This window comes from Mercenaria mercenaria, chromosome 17 (genome assembly GCF_021730395.1).
Source record: "Mercenaria mercenaria strain notata chromosome 17, MADL_Memer_1, whole genome shotgun sequence".
Lineage (NCBI taxonomy): Eukaryota > Metazoa > Mollusca > Bivalvia > Venerida > Veneridae > Mercenaria > Mercenaria mercenaria.
This window is the reverse complement of record NC_069377.1, coordinates 26,697,186-26,719,594: the sequence shown is the minus strand read 5'-3', so window position 1 is coordinate 26,719,594 and position 22,409 is coordinate 26,697,186. Positions and strand designations below refer to the sequence as shown.

At 36.4% G+C, this 22,409-nt stretch overlaps 1 protein-coding gene across 1 annotated transcript; it reads left to right on the top strand.

The window, feature by feature from the left end:
• Window positions 1-13,034: 13,034 nt before the first annotated feature.
• On the top strand, window positions 13,035-16,983 carry LOC123537080 (uncharacterized). The gene has a single exon (XM_053529309.1). It carries the CDS (start codon window positions 13,252-13,254, stop codon window positions 14,968-14,970), a length of 1,719 nt encoding a protein of 572 aa, XP_053385284.1. The 5' UTR covers window positions 13,035-13,251; the 3' UTR covers window positions 14,971-16,983.
• Window positions 16,984-22,409: the final 5,426 nt, after the last annotated feature.

The window sequence follows — 22,409 nt, the reverse complement described above, 5'->3', positions numbered from 1 at the left end:
TGAACCAATATCGTGAAAAAATGAGTGTAGGCATTACCTTATATAGGACTTGAACCCATATTAACGGGGGAAAAAAACGAGCTAATCATCACCTCCATAGCAGGACTTGAACCCATTTTAACGAGGGAAAAACGAGTCTAAGCAGTCACCTCCATCAGGACTTGAACCAATTTTCGTGGGGGACAAATAGTGTGGGTCAGTTCCCTTTCTAGTAGGACTTAACCCCATTTAACGAGGGAAAAACGAGTCTAATCGTCACCACCATAGTGGGATTGAACCCTATTAAGGGGGAAAAAACGAGTCAAAGTCATCACCCCATACGGACTTGAACCAATATTCGTGAGGGAAAAATGTCTAGGTCAGTTACCCCCCATAGCAGGACTTAACCCATACAGGTAGAGACAAATGACCTTTAACGGTCCCACCAAGCAAACTTGAACCCTACGGGTAAAGGACAATGACCTTTAAAAGGGTCACCACCATAGCAGGACTTGCCCCCAAATTTTGGGCGGGGGCAAATACCCTTTAAAGGGGAAACCCCCCATACGGGGACTTGAATTGTTTTTTGGGGGGGACAAATGGTTTAGGTCAGTTCCCTCCAAGTAGGACTTAAAACCCATATTAACAGGGAAAAACGGTCAAGTCATTCCTCCAAGCGGACTTGAACCCATACGGTGGAGACAAATAGTGTAGGCAGTTCCCTTCATAAGATTTGAACCCATATTAACGGGGAAAAACGGTCTAGGTCAGTTCCTCCATAGTAGGCTTAAACCCATACGGTGAGAGACAAATGGTGTAGGCATTTCCTTCATAGTGGGACTTGAACCCATATTAAGGGGGGGAAAAAAAACGAGTCAAAGTAGCCCCAAACCGTAGGACTGAACCCATTTTAACGGGGGAAAAAACGGCAAGTCATCACCTCCATAGCAGGATTTTGAACCAATATTCGGAGGGACAAATGAGTCATCTTACCTCCATAGGGGGACTTGAACCCATACGGGTTAGAGAAAAATGACCCTTAAAGGGGTCCCCCATAAGCAAACTTGAACCAACGGGTGAAAAAAAAAAGACCTTAAGCGGTCACCACCATAGCGGACTTAACCCTTTTGGCGGGGGAAAAATACCCCTTAAGCGGTCACCACCAACCCACTTGAACTTGTTTTTGTAGGGACAAATGACAATCATTACCCCCATAGCGGATTTGAAACCCATACAGGTAGAGACAAATGACCTTAAAGGGCGGTCACCCCATAGCAGGACTTAAACCCCATACGGTGAGAGCAAATGAGCCTTAACGGTCACCACCATAGCAAATTTGAACCCTACGGGTGAAGACAAATCCTTAAGCGGTCACCACCATGCAGGCTTGAACCCATTTTGGCGGGGACAAATGACCTTAAAGCGGTCACCACCATAGCAGGACTTAAACTTGTATTTGTGAGGGACAAAGAGTAAAAGCTTTACCTTCTAGTGGGCTAAACCCCCATTTTGGCGGGGACAAATGACCTTTAAAAGCGGCACCCCCATAGCGGCTTGAACTTTTATTTGTGGGGACAAATGATCTAGGCAGTTCCTCCTAGCAGGACTTAAACCCCATACGGGTGAGAGACAAATGACCTTAAGCGGTCACCCCATGAGGCCTTGAATTTGTATTTGTGGGGGACAAAAGTCTAAGTCGTTACCCCCATAGCGGGACTTGAACCCATACAGGTAGAGACAAATCCTTAAGGGGGCACCACCTTAGCGGGGACTTGAACCCAACAGGGAGAGACAAATAGCCTTTAAACGCACCCCCAAAAGCAAACTTGAACCCTACGGGGAGAGAAAAAGAGCCTTTAACGGTCCCCACCATAGCGGGATTTAACCCATATTGGCGAGGAAAAAAGAGTTTTAAAGGGGGTCACCACCATGCGGACTAAAAATTGATTTGTAGGGAAAATGATCTAAGTCGTTACCCCCAACGGGATTGAACCCATACGGGGAAGAAAATACCTTAAGCGGTCCCCACCTTTAGGGGCTTAAACCCAAAAGGTAAAAAAAAATGAGCCTTAAGGGGTCACCACCATAGCAAACTGAACCCATACAGGTGAAGAAAAATGACCTTAAGCGGTCACCACCAAAAGGGGACTTGAACCCATATTGGCGGGGGGACAAATGACCCTTTAAAGCGGAACCACCATAGCAGGCTTGATTTGTATTTTGAGGCAAAGGTTTAAGTCATTCCCACTCCATAGCGGGGGGTTTTAACTAACAACTAAAAGATGTAATACAGAATTTGAAAAAAATTTAAACTTTTTATTTTTCTTTGTTTACGAAAAAGTGACAACAAAAATTTTAAAATTCGCAGAGAACGTTTTGTAAATTATCATCAATATCATCCAAAATGCCTGGTCCCGTTGAGGGCACCTGCGGATGAATCCCCAAGAAAATTTTTTAGTACTCAGCCAGGTGGCGACCTTGTTTGTTAATTGGGGGTTTTTAATGGAAAACGACTTCTCCATTCTAGAATTCACCCAGATATTTGTTCCAAAAATTTTTAAACAAGAATTTTTTTTTCAAAAAAAGGGGTCTAACTAAAGACAAAAAAAAGATTGAGTTTGTGAAATGATGGCTTTTTTGTTGAAAGTTTGAAATGGATAATGTTTTTTTTTTAATTAAAGATCAGAGTTTAAGACCTGTTAAAATAAAGGGGCTTATCTTAAAATTTAAGAAACTGGCGTCATTAAAATGTTTTCCAAATTTAGAATTTATTAATTTGTTGTGTTAACCAAAGTTTAATCTAATTAGCATAAAAATGAAATTAATTTCCGACTAAAAAAAATCTTTTTTAAACAAAAAGAAACATTACATGTTTTTCATCGAAAAAGGACATCGCCGCGTACCAAATCAATATAATTTTAGACACATTAAAACAATCAGCTTTTTTACTTAGTGGGTGTACAAACGAAAAAAATGAAAAATCACACTTTTTTACCTGATTTTTTCTGTAACCTTTTTTATATCCGTTTGTATGTAATTTTGGATTTTCTTCAAATTATTTTAAGGGCCTTTAAGGGCAAAAAAATGCGAGCGGGGGCCCATCATGATGGACAACGACCCCAAAATACAGTATGTATAATTATATTATACACACTTTAAACTTGATAAATCTAAGACGTTAATCAAATCTCTTATTCCATAATTTTACAAAAAATGTACGCTATTAAGAATTTTTTAACTGTTAAATTATTCCTGTTAAATGAAAATTTGTTGTATTAAGTAGATTTACTTGGTAGATTCTGCTATCAACAAGTGAAAAAAAAATTAATTTAATAATTATAGACTTCAACGTTGATGGACTAAATACACTCAACCATTATAAAAAAGTAGACTGGGTATATCCTATTTTACAAAATAAAAAAATAAAAAAATACATAAAATTTAAAAGCGTCTAGACTTGAACCTAATTGGTGTGGGAAAATGAGTCCAGTCGGACCCCCAAAAGCAGGACTTGAACCCCTATTGGCGAAGGACAAAGTCGTCACCTAAACCCTTTTGGGCGACAGGCTATTTCGTAACATATTTTCAAAAGTGCAATTTTTTTAGTGTTTAAATTATCACGGTTACACAGTTTTATAAAAACTCTGATATTATGTCTAGATATTTGATGAAGCCTTAATTGTGTTTTTAATGTTCGAGAATTTTGAAAAAGAAAAAAAAAAAAAAACTCCACAGGCCGTTTCAAAACCCGACAAAACGGAAATGTTGCATGAAATACAAAGCATTTGTTGAAATCTCTGAATCAAATCACATAAATTCCATGTTTAATTAATTCTTCTTGAGAAGTCCCGACAAATCTTTAATTTTTTCATGTATGTCCACATTTCACGTTCTGAAGCTTTTAATTTTTTCTATTATTGACATTTTATCCATTTCTTAAATTAAATCATTTCCCTTTCCCTTCTTTATTCTCTCCATATTTTGTGCTCTCCCTTGTCTGTCATACTGAATAGATCGATCACAAACTACCTTAAGATTAAAAAATTTTTGCAAAAAAGAAAAATGGTATCACCAATTGTAATGGAAACTGCATTTCTATTGATTTTTAGGGCAAATTGCGTATTTCTTATGCCTGACTAAAAAAAGACGGGGAGGCATGTCTTCTAAAAAAGATAATTGACTATTTTAAAACATATAATGCTACCATTAATTTTTTGCGAAAGCTGTTTTTTTTAAATATTTTTAAAAAAGCTTGTTACGTCAATTTTTAAAATGATAGCAGGAAGAAGGAAAAAGAAACTTTAAAAAACCATAAAGGAAAAAAATGCTTCAGATTTTTTACGCAAACTGTAATCTCTTTAATCTCCATACAGTCGTCCCCCTTTCAGTCAAGATCACAGGTTTTTCAAATTTTCATGTTTTTTTTTACATTATTTGCTTGTTTTCAAAAAAAAAAACTACGTGTAGTCAAAAAAATAAAATCTTTGAAACATAAAAAGTTTATTTAAAATAATAACATTTGAAATTTTTGATAACATGTCCCGCTATTGCGGTAATCTTGCGCTTTGGATAATCCGTACTGAACTGCACCTCGTCTAAATCATTTCCTGTCTACAACTAGACATTTGTCTAGTTTTATAGACTTTCGCTAGAAAAGAAAAGTAAATATTCAAAAAAGCAATAAACCCTATCATTTTGAATGGAAATCGTAACCCTTCATGTTAAGGTACGGTTTTGTAAAAAAAACGCAAAAAACTTTCAATACCCGTGAATAAAGTTTTTTATTTAAACGGTTCAAAAAAGTCACAACATAAATAAATTTTTTAAAATATCACATTTCCTTATTATCTTACCATCATTTCTTTTATGGATCTTAAAATAGTCATAAAGTGTAAGGGTTTTCAGCAACCAACTTGCGCAATGAGAATTACCCACGCAGTGTTGTGTACATCCTTCTTTCGCCTTTTGTTAAAAAAAATAAATTTTCCCCAACAGGACTTCCCGAGAATTAAAACATTGTTTTAAAATTCAGAAGGGCGAATGCAGTTTAAATGATAGAAATATCATTTTGGATGACAAAACATTGACCAGAGGTTGTAAATTTTTAAGGTTAACGTCAAACCCGACCAAGAGGACATATTGCGACTTTTGAGGAAAGCCCGATACAGGATCTCAGGCTTGGACTAGTTACAGGATTTCAGGCTGGACATTCCCGAGAACCTATGATTTCCGGACTAGCTGGGTTGATTGTTTTTCCCCACATGTAAGTTTCTACGAGCGGGGGTTTTGAACCCAAAAGATGAGAGGGAAATAGCAATGCCTTACTAAATAGCCCAAAAACACCGACATCCCGACAGAGTTCCCTCCTTTACCAAAAGAGTTTTTATTTTTGAAAATTTAAATATGACTGGTCAAATTTTAATCCTTTTCACAATGACCCAAATTTCTGACAAAAAAATTAATGACCAAATATTTTTAACAATTTGAGTGTTTAATACAAAAAAAAAAAATTACAAAAATTAGAATGTTCAATAAAGAATAAAGACAATCATTTTATAAAAAAAAGTGCAAAAAAAAAAGTTAACAAAGATACAAAATTTTTAAAAATTTTGATACTGATTTACTTTAGACAAACGGAAAAAACTACAAACCATTCTAAAAAAAAACAACATTCTTTATTTTCTGAACCCCCCCAAAATTTTGAACAGGTACAGAAATTTGGGAAAGGGGGACTATTAAGTAGGGGTTTTTCATCCAGAAGAAAAGTAAGAAAATAAAATTCACCATCTCCCCAGGGAAAGTCAATATGGAGTGTGATGAAATGAACAATTATTTTTAAATTTTAAATTAAAATTTTTTTTTGTATAACGATGATATTGCATCAATACAAAAACCAATTCTAATGTAAAAGGGGCAAAAAAAAATGAAATAGGTGTGAGGATTGAATTAGTGTTATTAAAAATTTTTGGTTCTTTTGGGGTTATGGGTAATGCAATATCCATGTTAAAAGAATTTCCTGCTAGGGTTTTTTTGAATTAAAATTTCCCCAAAAAGACTCAACAAACTAAATCTGCTTAAATTTTGCTTGGGGTTTCATTCTACGTTTACAAAGGACTTTTAATAAAATTATGACTTTCACACAGCAATTTTAATTGCAGTAGGCGGGCCCCTACTTGGGTTCATTTGTTTAAATTTTTAGGTCTATCAGGGAAAAAGAGTACATTCAATTCATGAAATAAATTGCTAGCTGGGACAAGGGGGCGTGGGAGTATTGGGCATTCCATTTCTCCATAACAGAGCGATCACCGGTTTTTCTATTATTTCTTTGTTGCTTCGTGTTTTCCACGGGGTTTCTAATATTTTTTATTGACCTTTGCCATATGTGTGTGTTATGATGTTTAAAAAAATCTTTTTTGATCACACTATCAGGGATTAAAAAGAAATGTCTCTGGAAAAGACACCGGTGTGACAAAAGGGTGAGGGGAAAGGGTGAAAATTTTTTGTAAATCGAGCTATTAAAAAATCTAAAAAATCCACTTGATCCAGTTTAGACAAATATGATTAATATAGAGTTGATACACTTAAAAACAATACTACATAATGTAACGTAGATTATTATATATGTTTTGTTTGTTTAGATGTTTCCTAACATTTTTTTTTCTTCTGTAATTTATATGTTTGTTTATTGTATGCATACACTTTTACTTTTTTGAACTGTATATGTATACATGTATTTGTATCAATAGTTAATATGCCATGTTCCTGTTATATTTGTTAATGGCCAAAGGCATGTGTAATGCCGAATTTGCCGAATAAACCTTGAACCTTGAATTAAAATAATCGTTTGATATATTAGCACGTTTGATAAAATCTTTGATATTATGTTTTCGTGTTTGCTGAAGTCTCTGATATTATGTCTTTATGTCTAATGAAGTCTCTTATATTATGTTTCCATGCCTGATGAGGTCTCAAGTATCTGATATAATGTCGACATCTTCGACAAAGTCCCAAATACCATGTTTGCATGTTCGACGAAGTATCTGATATTGTGTTTGCATGTTTAATAAAGTTTCTGTCACTGATATTAGTTCGACATGTTCTATTAAGTCTCTGATAGCATGTCAAACTCTTTCATTAAATCCTCTATTAATCCGGCTTGATTAAGTATACATGTTCCATGAAATATCTGATATCATATCTAGATGCTCAGCGCAGTCTATAATACTTTTGTCTATATGTTCGATGAAGACTCTGATATTATATGTATATACTCGATGAAGACTCTGATATTATATGTATATACTCGATGAAGACTAGTATTCCTTGCATACCAGACGGGAATTTACCGGTGCTGGAAAAATCCATCTTTAAGTTAATCCCGGGGTTTTTTTTGGTGGGGAGGGGGTGGAGTCGGGGGGTTTAACGTCGCACCGACAGAATTGTAGGTCATATAGCGACTTGATTTATGTAGTAATTCATATTTTTTTTTTCATAAATCGGAACAAAAATCTAAAACTTTGACTGTTCCTCTTTGTGCCTGATTATATTTGTCGATTTAAAAAAAAGTTATTTTATCAAAAATGAATAACGTTACGCTGCAACTGATAAAACAAAACCGGAACTAAACATTGTTATTTGTCTTTGAAACGTCATGACGTCTTTCCTGTTTACGGACATTATTTTTGTTTTAAAACGCTGCTATAAGAAATAGTTCTAGAAAGAAAGTCGTTCGATTTTCATTTTTATTATTATTTCTTGAATATGGTATGCGAAAAAAGATTATATCACTGGCTGTAGGTGCAGATGGGAATATCCGCCTAAACAGTTATACTCGAGGCCGGCTATTCCCATCTGCATCTACAACAAATGAAAGAACCTTATAGTATAATATGTTCGATGATGTCTCTGGTATTATGTCTCTATGTTTCGTCTATATATTCCCCAAAGTCTCTAATATTATATCTACATGCTCGATGAAAACCCTGATATTACGACTACATGCTCGACGAAGACTGTGATATCATGTCTACATGCACGATGAAGTCTCTAATATTATGTCTATATATTTGATAAAGTGTCTAACATTATGCATACATGTTTGATGGAGCCTCTTGCTATACTGTTCAAATGTTCGATGTTCGATGAAGTCTCTGATATTATGTCTATATGTTCGATGAAGTCTCTGATATTATGTATATATGTTTGATGAAATCAGTGCAATTATGCTACATGTTTGATGTAATCTTTGGTAATATGTCTATTTGATCGTTGACGTCTCGTCTCTAAAATTATGTTTGCAGGTTCGATTAAGTCTCTTATATACATGATCGATGGAGTCTTCATCTGCGGACGTCCCTAAATTGAATTTCTGTACTTGTAACATGTAAACATGTTGAGCTCTGCTCAACTTGTGGCTAGAGGGCGTGGACGGTTATACTATACCGTCCACGAACAGGCTCAATCTTACCGAGTCTGTAACATTTTCTTTTATTCCGTGTTGGTCGACCTCTGGTTGTTCACTTTTTTATTTAACATGTTGGACGAAGTCTCAATATCAATATCATGTCTAAACATATTCGGTAACGCCTCAGAGAGAGAGAGAGAGAGAGAGAGAGAGAGAGAGAGAGAGAGAGAGAGAGAGAGAGGGGATATATATATATATATCAGTGCATGAGTTTGTCAGGCACAATTTGACTGAAGCGTCTGATACTTTCTCTATATCTGTATTATGTTCTGGGCTATATCTGACATTCTCTACATATGTGTGTACATCTCCCCGTTTATATTTAACGCCCCAGAAATAAAAGGTCGTAAGTGAAAAACAGTACCTTTGAGAAAATTGAAAAAAAAATCGTGTTCACCGAAACTGTTCGTATCTATATATATTCGCCTTTAAATACTTCAAATATTTACCGATTGTCATAAAAATATGGATATTACAGAAATTATATATTCACCATTTTAAGAATGTGCATGCACTTAAAGTATCTGAATACAGCAGAGGATGGCCTATCACCAGCAGGCGATGACCTATCACCAGCAGACGAAAACCTATCACCAGTAGACGATACATGTCACCAGCAGACGAAAACCTATCACCAGCAGACGATAAATGTCGCTCGCAGACGACAAATACCACCAGTAGACAATGATACATCCGCTGCAGACTACAACATAGCACCATCAGACAATGAAATATCGGCAGTAGACTAAGACGTATCACTAGCAACCGACATTATTTGTGTCCAAATTTAAAACAAAAGTTAATTTTATGAGAATGTAATGAATTAAATGGTTACAACAATATTTCTGTTTTGAAACAGTAACATTTGATGTAAAGAGGCGTGAAAAACATGTTAATTTTTCATTAATCTATAAATACTTTATGATCAGATGACAAGTTATATTTCTTAGATTGATATGTATCAGCTTTTACATACAACTGTGTTTTTCGTTTATTCTCCTTTGTAGATATTGTGGTTTATAGAGGCTGTGTTCTACAGGTAAATATTCTTAGGTATCTGTATCCGTAAGGTGGCTGATTTCTACAAAGTCGTGTTGGCGTGTTTTGCGCGGTGAAAACACGACAGCACGAAAACATAACATATTCTTATACCTTTGTTGTCGCGATTTTGTGTTTTCGCCCCACCGACATGAAAACAAGACAAATATATTATTTGTCAAGTTTTTGTGTTTTCGTTTTGGCGTTTTCCGTTAGACATGAGAACAACTTTATTACGCAAGACATGCAAAGAGATCTAGACTGATGATATCAGGTCATAGTAACAAAATCTGAATGGCGTGAAAAACATGACAAATAGTTGCTGAAGTAACTGGTATTGTGGAGGATGAGAACTGGTATGAGCTGCTCCCTGAGGATACCAACCCACCACACTCACGACCAGTACGAACCCAGACCAGCCAGTGCACCCCCACGATCCGCCAAGATCCCACACCTCCCACCGTGAGCGACTAGTAGGGACCCCGGCCAGACCACCCAGACTTGCACGCCAGCCCGGATCCACACCGACTGCAACAGTAGCACGCCGGCCCCGCAGGGCGCGACTCACACGATGCTATTAACCATTTATCTAAAATCAGCAATAATTTTCTTACAGAAGACAGTCAGTTTTAACAAAGTATTCTTATTGTTGCTGTTCATAAGGTTCGAAAATTTGAAAGTATTTGGATTTTTATAATAATATTCGTCTTCATATTTCTTTCTATCAACATTGAAGTATTTGTAATTAAAAAGATAGTGAAATTCAACTCCTAATAAATTACTGTTACACAGGTGACAAGTTCCCTGTTCTCTTCTCAATGTTTTTAGTTCAACCTTTTTTCTGTTGGCAACAGATGCTTCATGCATCTGAATTTACAAAGTGAAATGCTAAGGTCTTAACGTAAGAGCTTGAAATATTTTTCAAATACAAAGTCGTGTTTATACATTCTATAATTTAAACATTTGCTTGAGTTATTGACAGAGAAAGTTCCAATTTTGTATAAACTGATCTTTAATCCTGGTGTAAACAGCATTTTTGAAGGAGTTAAGAGAATGAATTTATAGCGCACAGTATAAGAATATGACCCATCTGGCGCTCAATTTGTGCGTAGTCAACGGCAAATGGTTTGAGTATACCTCCCGTTACAGCTCTTCTTTTTCTAGCCCGGGCTGTACAAAATGCATTAACCATGGTTTAGATTTGAAAACCGTATTTTCAAAATGTGAACATTTTACATATCTATCTACATGATCGGGACTTTTTATCCAAATACAACAAATATTTAAATAGATTAGTATGACTATGTGATAATGCAAAAAGATTGTTTGATTAAGGAGGTAGAGTTATTTTTTGTTGTATCTTTAATCTTTGCAACCATGTTTCGATTCTGATGTCACTTCCCTTTGGAAACAGTCTGTGATCTGTAACAAATACTGTGTAAGACATCCGTTTAATTATTTCTAAAGTATGAAATATATTTACCTATTTCGCACTCAAGCTCGAATTCAGGCATTTAAAAGACCATCTGTTTCATCTTTCGAGCGCGGTATAAAACTTATGTTACATTCCCTTTTTAAACTAGAAATAGGCTTTCGAAAGGTACCAATAATATAGTCTTAAATATATTTATGTTGTATTCTAAAAATCAAGAAATCATACGTTCAGACTAGAAGTAGACAATGCCTAAATCAAAATATTGTTTGTTTCCCCTCCCGGTTCCTACCCACAAGAAATTGACTCTACCCAAAATATTTCAATGCAAATTTAAAAGTATTCTTAGGACGTCAGAAGTATTATAGACAAAATGTGTATAACAGCGGTGTTTATGACTGAAAAATTGTACAACTATAAAGTAGCACATGGGAAAGACAGATTTTATATCTCATAAAGTATTTGTCGTGTTTTCGTGTCGCAGATAAGGTATTTGTCATGTTTTCATGGATGAAATCTTGACAACATGAAAGCATGGCAAATAAAGGCACCAACACGACATATTCATACATGCAAAGACGAAACCTCACCTCGACAAATCAATATGTCGTATCGGCGCCCTCTAAACGTCGTGTTTTCTAAGAAGAAGTATACCGACGAAGAAGAATGCAGATGATGAAGTATACGACGACTAATAATTTTGAAGACGAAGACGAAGAATACCGACGAAGAAGAATGCCGCCGAGTTCGAGTGCTGCCGAGGACGAATGTCGATGAGGAAGAATGCTGACGACAGAGATGCTGACGACGATGAATGTCTATTACGGACCGTCTATAACAAAGGAGGTGACGAAGAATCATTCCTGTATTGATCCTTGTGTTGGGCGGGGGGTGGGAGGTACCAGTGCATGTTCAGGAATACCAATGAACCTCTATATTTAGACCATGAAAACCGAAACCATATGAAAAATAAAGTATATCTGGCCACGCCGATCGTGATGACACTATATAAATAATATTCAGTAACTTTACTGCGTGAATAACTCTGCACACATCTTTACTATCTCATTACAGAATATATACCAATATTTTCATAAAAAATACTTCTCAACACTAACGAATCGCATTGTATTATCTATGCGTGCATGCGTGTGTGTGTGTACGTGTGCGTGTGTGTGTGTGTTTACAACACTGCAATTTTCGGCTGTTTTATGTAAATCTGGATGTATGTCCCCCACACCTCTTTATTTAACCTTTGGTCTACTGGCGGCAAGTTATTCTGCCTTTGCGCCCAGTGCAGACGGTCTGAACTGTTCGGTATTCAATCAGTAAATTTTCAGTGAACACCCCTTCAAATAATAAATGGTACTGCCCAAATTGAACGATAGACCAGTCCATTGTAGAAATTTAACAGGGTAAAGGTTAGAAAAATAGACATAAATATTGTCCGTATGTATTGACCTGGCCCTCTTTAACCTTCGCCAATATTTTCAAGTGTTTTTCCTTATCTAACAAGTGACATCTAGATTTTTTAAATTCAATGTAATGTAATTTTATCGATTTTGCTTCTATTCTAACATTATTCTATAACATAGTTCACTTCATTTGTTTTCATTTTTTAAATGTTTTTGTATTATTTATTTTATGATCTCTGATTTTCATCTGCTGACGCTAGTGGCTTGAATTGTCCATTGCATTGAATGAAAGAACGCTTGTCCAGTCCTTAATTTTTTTGAAATTTTATGGAAACGCTGGTGACAAGAAATTTTGATCTTTTGACCTAAGACGTTCTGCAACGGTACAGTGACGTCTACATAAAGAAATGTTGAAATCAAGTGTATTGAGCAATAAAAATCATAACATGTGCGACAATTATTTACAGATGAAAAACAAGAGATGGTTGTTTGGCAGCTGAACAGCTATCTGCACATCCGACGTGGTGTCAGTTAAGAAATGTATATCTTTATTTTTTTTTAATATCCCTTATTTGTTCGAACAATGAAAACTATTTACAGAAACGTGCGGGTTCATCACAAAACTGAGGGGAGATAACTTATTAAAGTTGATTTCGTGTAGACATGTGTATTATTTTCCCTTGATAACAAAGTTCATTTTAACTGGAACATGATATTTATAGACTCGTTCTCGAAAAGGAAGTAAATTCAGTTTAATATTTACCGTAACTTCAGAAAGTGTTGTTTTTCTAAATTTCTTTTCATTTTACAAACATTTACTTCGGTTTTTCTTTCAACGGGAAATATTTCGTGTTGTGAACTACTTAGTTACAAATATTTTCCCTAAATAACAGAGACACTAGTTGAAAGTTTGACCTCTTAATATGGCGGTATCGGGTCGAAAGACTACTGATTTCCAAGGTTCCATATCCAAAGGTTCATCAGAGGACTTTGACCATAGATGTGAACCATGTTTGGCGATTGGTCAGCAGATAGAAGCTCATGGATTTTGTGTGGACTGCCAAGAATACTTGTGTAAGAACTGCTTTGCTTATCATCAAAGGATAAAGGCGACCAAACATCATCATTTGGTCAACAAAGATAATATGGATAAACATGCTGTTATCAAGAAGGAGTCAGACGAATGCACCGAGAAGTGTCAAGTGCACAAAAAAGAAGTGATTAAATTTTTCTGTCCAAAACATGAAGCACTCGGCTGCAACGATTGTATCGTCCTGAATCACAGAGCATGTGACATTGACTATATACCTGAGAAATGTGCAGGTATTGGCGACAGTACAGAGTTCAGAGAGTTACTAAAGGAACTTGATCAACAAGTAAATGAGACTGATAATATTATAAAGCAGGCCTCAAGTAGAGAAAAAGAATTAGATTCTTGCTATGATAAGCTGCTCAAAGAAATCACAATGTTTCGCAAAGAGATAAATGATCGCTTAGACCAGCTACAAAAGCAAATCTGGACAGAAGCTGACAAAAAGAAATCCACAGATAAACAAGCAGTAAGGAAAGTGCTTGAAACATGTACAACCATTTCTTCAGATATCAAACAACTACAATCAAGACTACAAGATTACAAAGCCTCACAGCAGAATGGACAACTTTACATTACAATGAAACAAGCCAAATCCAAACTAAAGTCAGACGAAATAAAGGAGACAGACAGAAGTTTAGAAAAGACAAACATGCAATACACATTTGAGCAAAACCAAGACCTGACAAACATGCTTTCAAGACAAAATGTATTTGGAAAGCTCACTCTGTCGTCTTCTCTTGTAACTTCAAAGGGGAGGAAACCCATCAACAAATTAACCCGCAAAGAAAACATAAATGTAAAGACGAAATCAGATTGGACGAAATGCTGGATCACAGGATATGTTGTTCTGTCCTCTAACAAACTTGTGGCGGCTGACTTTTACAGTATCAAGCTGAAAGTTGTTGACATAAAAAACAAAGCTATAATAGAAGAGACAACACTTTCTTCAAATCCATGGGACATTGCAGTAGTGCCTCAGGACCATATTGCTGTGACAATGCCAGAGAAGAAAGAGATCCTTATAATGACAACAACAGGTAAACTGTCAACTGTCCGCAAATTTCCAGTTAAAGGATATTGTAGAGGCATAGCTTATCATGAGGAACATCTCTATATAGTCAGCAGTTATCCAAAGTGTGTATATGTTACAGATACACAAGGTAACGTACAGAACACAATTAAACTGGATGATAAGATATTTGTCAAACCATACTACTTACTGCTGAGTAAAGATCTGAGACATATCTTCATCAGTGACTGGGGTAGCCACAGTGTCTTCGGTATAACATTACAAGGTGATATATCTGCTGAATACAAAAACAAAGACTTTATATCACCAGAGGGAATGATGATGCTAGACGATGGATCCTTGCTGGTGTGTTGCAGTGTAGGAAATGGCAGCATATATCGTATCTCGGGTGATTTGAAGCAATGTCACACAATGATAGATAATCTATCATACCACTACTCTATGTGCTATAATCGTGATGCACATGAGGTCTATGTCGGATGTATTAGTGATCAGATGATTGTGTTGAGTTCAAAATAATGTGTTTTATGACACAGAAAACAGTCTGGGTCATGTAAAAATACAATATTGTGTCATTCATATTTCATATGCATTCTTTAAAAGATCAACGATTACAGAAATGGATGAAATAATTCTAAACATTTAGAATCTAATCCCTAATAATCAGAGAACAATTTTAACCGCTTACACAAAAGTGATAAACTAGAAAACAGTTATAACTGTTAAATGAAATTTGAAGCGGTTTAACTCTGACTGTACTATTGATAATATAATCAGATTCTGAGTTTTGTTACATCTTCTATTTATGTTATACATGTACCTATATATAAAAATAATCGTTTTCCGGGGTAGATACAGGGTTTTGGTTAGAGTGCATGGTGTTTTAGGGCATCCAGGATATCTTCATTTAACAAGTTTGTTATCTAAACAGATTTAATATTTTAAAGATATAGTAGGCTAAATTTTTCCAATCCATCATTAAATTTTGTACAGGTAAAATAACAAGTGCTGTCCGTAAGACAGCGCGCTCGACTTTTCGCAGTGCTTGATTCTGAATTAGAGCTTTGCCAGTAAAAAAATCCAAGTTGAAATGGGACATAACTCAAATCAGAGTTATGGAAATTGTGACTCCTGATGTATACTTTGATAGTAAATAAATATTTTGAGTTTCAAGTCAAAAGCTTTAATAGTAACAGAGATATTTGACTTAAAAGGGGGCATAATGTTGTCAACATTCAAATCAGAGTTGTGCGGATTGTTTCTCCTGGTGTAGACTTTGAAAGCAAATCACTATTTTGAGTTTCAAATTCATAGCTTTAATAGTAACAGAGATATTTGACTTTATAAAAAAATTTAACAAAAAAGTTTTAAGCTAAAAAGGGGAATAATTCTGTCAAAGTTCAAATCAGGGTTATGGGGATTGTTTCTCCTGGTGTAGACTTTGATGGCAGATAAGTATTTTTAAGTTTCAAGTCAATAACTTTGATAGTAACAGAGATATTTCACTTTATCAAAAACTATAACCAAAAATTCTAAGTTAAAAAGGGGCATAATTCTGTCAAGATTCAAATTAAAGTTATGGGAATTATTTCTACTGGTGTAGACTTTCATAGTAAATAAATATTTTAAGTGTCAAGTCAATAGCTTTGATAGTAACAGAGATTTTTGACTTTATCAAAAACTTTAACCAACGACGACGCCAACACCGACACTAGGGCAAGTGTAATAGCTCTACATTTTCTTCGAAAAGTCTAGCTAAAATTATTATTATATTATATATATTAACTATTATATATATACAAGGCAAATTTTTTGAATAAATTTTTGAAATTTCACACCTGAAAATCTTGGACTTTATTTTTTTTACTTTAATGTACACATATTTGGTCCATTTTTTGAGCAGGTGTAATGTAAAAAAAACATAGAAAAAATCTATTAGATATTAAATAAATAATATGAGACAGGTAATTAAATATTTCCTTGTAACCACAGGTGTCTGAAGCTCAATTAATAAAATATATATGCAAGTTAGATCTCATAGTAGGTGGGTGGGGTATGGTAATGCATATACATGTATCTATTGATGGAGCTTCAAGCGCCTGTGTTGTAACAGCCATGTGATTTTCATTTTATCATGTGATGTTTGCTATGACAGTTATTAATACATGTATTGTATCAATGTCGAATCATCTGAATATTTCTGGCAAGTGGCAAGGTGTCCGGTCCTGAAATCAATATACATGTACTATGATCTATTGTTTATTACCACATATAAATGGTAATTGTTGGTGAAGATTAGTTGTCATACGTTATTACGGGTTTGTTTTGTAACTATTTTTATAGATAACTACCAGTCACGCACGCTGGAGAGAGTATTCAAATTAATAACTGGGCCTCTCGACAGCCCTTTACAAGTTGTCTAAAGATCCGGTAACCTGATAACGGGCCCTAGCCGCTGCTTAATTTCTATCTCTTGCGTACCGCATGAAAAGATATTTTATACGTGAACGTAATAAAACATATCATAGTATATTTTCATCTTAAATTTCCATCACTTTTATATCTAAAAATGCTGCCATTTGCTTTTATTTTATGGAACTTAACCAACCTAAGCTGTTAGGAAATTTAAACTCCTGAGTATCTGAGATCTCATCTTCTTAAGTATTGCTTGGTTGGTTCTTGTTTTCTTTCTCTGTCTGTTTGGGTTTAATGTCACACCGACACAATTATTGGTCATACTGTGACTTTCCTGCTTTTGTTGGTAGAGGAAGACCCTAGATGCCCCTTCAGGCATTGTTGGTAGAGGAAGACCATAGGTGTCCCACTGGGCATTGTTGGTGGATGAAGACCCTTGGTGCCCCTTCGGGCATTGGTGGTGGAGGAAGACCCTAGTTGCCTTTCGGGCATTATTTTAGACATAGACGAGCAACCAGGTAGAACTACCGATCTTCCGTAAGCCAACTTGGTAGATTCCTCATAAGAAAACAAGAGGGCCATGAATCGATCACCTGACCTACTGACCTAAAGATTATCAAGATTAACATTCTGACCAAGTTTCGTGAAGATACAGTCATAAATGTGGCTTCTAGATTGTTAACAAGCTTTACATTTGATTTGACCTGGTGACCTAGTTTTGACCCCACCTGACCCAGATTAAAACTTAACCTTATGATCATTGAGACTAGAAGTTGCTTTTGTAAAAACGCACTTGTCTTCCCCAATGCAAAGTCATATAGGCAAGAAGCCAATAGGGGTCAGGAGCAAAAGTCAAAGAGACACTAATGGTTGGCTGAGACAGTGATAATCTACTTGACATGTCCAGTCATCCCACTAAGTTTCAACATTCTTGGCCTAGTGGTTCTCAAGTTACTGTTCAAGCTCCTGTGACCTTGACCTTTGATCAAGTGACCCCAAAATTAATAGGGTCATCTACTTTGCATGTCCAATCATCCTATTCAGTTTCAACATTTTAGGTCAAGTCATTCTCAAGTTACTGTCCGGAATTGATTTTACATGACCAGACCCCTGTGACCTTGACCTTTAACATAGTGATCCAAAAATCATATGAGGTCATCTACTCTGCATGTTCAATCATCCTATGTAATTTTAACTTTCTGAGTCAAGTGGTTCTCATTTATTGATCGGAAACGGTTTTCCATGTTCAGGCCCCAGTGACCTTGACCTTAAACAGAGTGACCCCAAAATCAATAGGGTTCATCTACTCTGCATGACCAATCATTCTATGAAGTTTCAACATTCTGGGTCAAGTGGTTCTCAACTTACTGACCGGAAACGGTTTTCAATGTTTAGGCCCCTCTGTCCTTGACCTTTAACAAATTGACCTCAAAATCAACATGAATCATTTACTTTTGCATAAACAATCATCCTATTAAGCTTCAACATTCTGGGTCAAGTGGTACTCAAGTTATTGATTGGAAATGTTTTTCAATGTTCAAGCCCCTGTGACTTTGACCTTTGACGGAGTGACCCAAAAAAACAAAAGGGGTCGTATACTCTAGTAGCCCTACCACCCTATGAAGTTTGAAGGTTCTAGGTCAAATTCTTCCCCAGTTATTGATCAGAAATGGAGTGTGACTTACAGACAGATGGACAGGCCAAAAACAATATGTCTCCCCTAGATGGGAGAAGCGCAGGGAGTGTGTGTGTGTGTGTGTAGGGGTGGGGGGGAGACATAATTAACATTCTGACCAAGTTTCATGAAGATATGGTCATAAATGTGGTCTCTAGAGTGTCCACTAGCTTTTCCTTTGATTTGATTTGGTGGCCTAGTTTTTCATCCCACATGACCCAGATTCCATCTTGGCCTAAAGAACACCAAGATTAACATTCTGACCAACTTTCATGTAGATAGAATCACAAATTTGACCTCTAGATTGTTAACAAGCTTTACCGTTGATATGTCCCGGTGACCTAGTTTTTTACCCCACATGACTCGGAATCGAACCTGATCTAGACGTCATAAAGACAAACATTATGATCAATTCCTATGAATTCCAAACTTAAAATTAGGTCTGTAGAGTGTTCACAAGCTTAACCTTTGATTTGACCAGGTGATCTAGGTTTTGGTGGCCTAGTTTTTAATCCCACATGACCCAGATTCCATCTTGGCCTAAAGAACACCAAGATTAACATTCTGACCAACTTTCATGTAGATAGAATCACAAATTTGACCTCTAGATTGTTAACAAGCTTTACCGTTGATATGTCCCGGTGACCTAGTTTTCTACCCCACATGACTCGGAATCGAACCTGATCTAGACGTCATCAAGACAAACATTATGATCAATTCCTATGAATTCCAAACTTAAAATTAGGTCTGTAGAGTGTTCACAAGCTTAACCTTTGATTTGACCAGGTGATCTAGGTTTTGACCTCACCTGCAGTAAATTGAAACTTGACCTAAAGATCTTCTAGATTAACATTCTGACCAAGTTTCATTAAGATTTGGTCATAAATGTGGCCTCTAGAGTGTTAACTAGTTTTTTCTTTCATTTGACCTGGTGACCTAGTTTTTGATCCTACATAACCCAGATTCATATCTGACCTAAAAATCATCAAGGTTTACATTCTGATCAAGTTTCATGAAGATACGGTTATAAATGTGGCTTATAGAGTGTTAAATAGCTTTTCCTTTGATTTGACCCGGTGACCTAGTTTTTGACCCCACATATACCAGGTTCGAAACTGACCTAAAGATCATCAAGATTAACATTCTGACAAAGTTTCATTAAGATATGGTCATGAATGTGGCCTCTAGAGTGTTAACTAGCTTTTTCTTTGTTTTGACCTGATGACCTAGTTTTTGACCCCACCTGACAAGTTTAAAAGTTGTCCTAAAGATAAACAAGATTAACATTCTAACCAAGTTTCGTTAAGAAATGGTCATAATTGTGGCCTCTAGAGTGTTATCTAGCTTATCTTTTGATTTTACCTGGTGACCCTGTTTTTAACCCCAAACAACCAAGGTCCGAACTTGATCTAAATCATAGAAATTTAACATTCTGACCGAGTTTCATGAAGATACAATCATAAATGTGGCCTGTAGAGTGTTTACAAGCTTTTTCTTTGATTTGGGCTGGTGACCTAATTTTTAACCCCACCTGACCCAGATTTAAACATGACCTAAAGGTCACTAAGATACAATCATAAATGTGGCCTGTAGAGTGTTAACAAGCTTTTTCTTTGATTTGAGCTGGTGACCTAATTTTTAACCCCACCTGTCCCAGATTTAAACATGACCTAAAGGTCACTAAGATACAATCATAAATGTGGCCTGTAGAGTGTTACCAAGCTTTTTCTTTGATTTGATCTGGTGACCTAATTTTTAACCCCACCTGACCCAGATTTAAACATGACCTAAAGGTCACTAAGATTAACAGTCTGACCAAATTTCATTAAGATACAATCATAAATGTGGCCTCTAGGGTGTTAACAAACTTTTCCTTTGATTTGACCTGGTGACATACATTTTGACCCTACCTGACCAGGATTTGAACTTGACCTAAAAATCATTATTATTATTATTATACCAGATTTATATAGCGCCCTTTTCATGATCAATTTCACATTCAAAGGCGCTTTACATAGTTCAAATGCAGCCACACAGGGCGCCTAATTCATCCTCTACTAGTACAGACAAAGAGCGATCTGACCAAAGGGACAGAGTGAGACAAAGCCCCCACGACAGAGAGATCAGAAATCAGATACAGGCTTATCCAGCTAACTTAGCCTAGCTCGTTTCGAATAGACAGCCTGGTTCTTTAACTTGCCCAGTGTATAAATTATCAAGATTAACATTCTGACAAAGTTTCATTATACCCCTACAAAACAAAGTTTGGGGGGTATATAGGAGCGAGCTTGGCGGTTGGTCGGTCCGTTGGTTTTCATGGTTTCAGGATGGTAACTCATGAAAGGCTTGACCAATTTAAGTAACGTTTGGTACACAGGTGTAACATCAGAAAATACAGGTCAAGTTCAAATTTGGGGTCAGTAGGTCAAAGGTCAAGGTCACAGTTACCCTGAACAATTAAACGGTTTCCGGATGATAACTTCAGAACGCTTGGGCCTAGGATCATAAATTTTGTTACACAGGTGTAACATCATAAAGTGAAGGTCAATTCAACTTTGAGGTCTGTAGGTCAAAGGTCAAGGTTACAGTGACTCGGAACAGTTAAATGGTTTCCGGATGATAACTTGAGAACGCTTGGGCCTAGGATCAAAAATTTTGGTACAAAGGTGTACCATCATGAAATGCAGGTCAAGTTCGGCTGTGAGGTCTGTAGGTCAAAGGTCAAGGTCACAGTGACTCGAAACAGTTAAATGGTTTCCAGATGGTAACTTGAGAATGCTTGGGCCTAGGATCATAAATTTTGGTACACAGGTGTAACATCATGAAATACAGGTCAAGTACTACTTTGAGGTCAGAAGGTCAAAGGTCAAGGTCACAGTGACTCGGAACAGTTAAATGGTTTCCAGATGATAACTTGAGAACGCTTGGGCCTAGGATCAAGAATTTTGGTACACAGGTGTAACATCATGACATACAGGTCAAGTTATACTTTAAGGTCAGTAGGTCAAAGGTCAAGGTCACAGTGACTTGGAACAGTTTAACGGTTTCTGGATGGTAACTTGAGAATGCCTGGGCTAGGATCGTGAAAATTGATGGGGAGGTTGGTTATGACTAGCAGATGACCCCTAATGATTTTGAGGTCAGTAGGTCACAAGTCAAGGTCACAGTGACCCGGAACATTTGAACAGTTTTCGGACAATAACTTTAGAACGTTTGGGACTAGGATCAGGAAACTTAATCGGGAGGTTGGTCACATCAAGCAGATGATTTTGAGTTCCAAAGGTCAAAGGTCGTTTAAACCTTTTATGGACAATAATTTGAGAACACTTGGGTCGAGGATCGTGAAACTTTATAGGGAGGTTGATCAGACTAGAAGATGACCTCTATGATTTTGTGGTCAGTAGGTCAAAGGTCAAGCAAGTTCAGCTTTGATATTGGCTTAGGTCTGTGACAAGGCAATATTGTGGGGGTAAAATTCCTCACCCCTTTGACAACTCTATTTAAGATATGGTGATAAATGTGGCCTCTAGAGTGTTAACAAGCTTTTCCTTTGATTTGACCTTGTGACCTAGGTTTTGACCCCAGATGACCCAATATCAAACTCGTCCATGAGTTTATTAAAGGTAACATTCTGACCAAGTTTGGGCTAAAATTGTGACCTCTAGAGAGTTAACAATCAAACTGTTGACGACTAGGGACGACTAGGGACGACGGACAGACAAACAGACACAGGGCGATCACAAAAGCTCACCTTGAGCACTTCGTGCTAAGGTGAGCTAAAAATCTACACCCAAAGCAAAGTTTCAAACCCAAAGTGATGAGGGTTGATTGCAATTATACTTCAGCGCTGGTATCCCTCTGTACTGGT

Bases quoted from the DNA above. Each gene is read 5' to 3' on its own strand.
- LOC123537080 (XM_053529309.1), top strand. From the start codon at position 13,252: ATGGCGGTATCGGGTCGAAAGACTACTGATTTCCAAGGTTCCATATCC.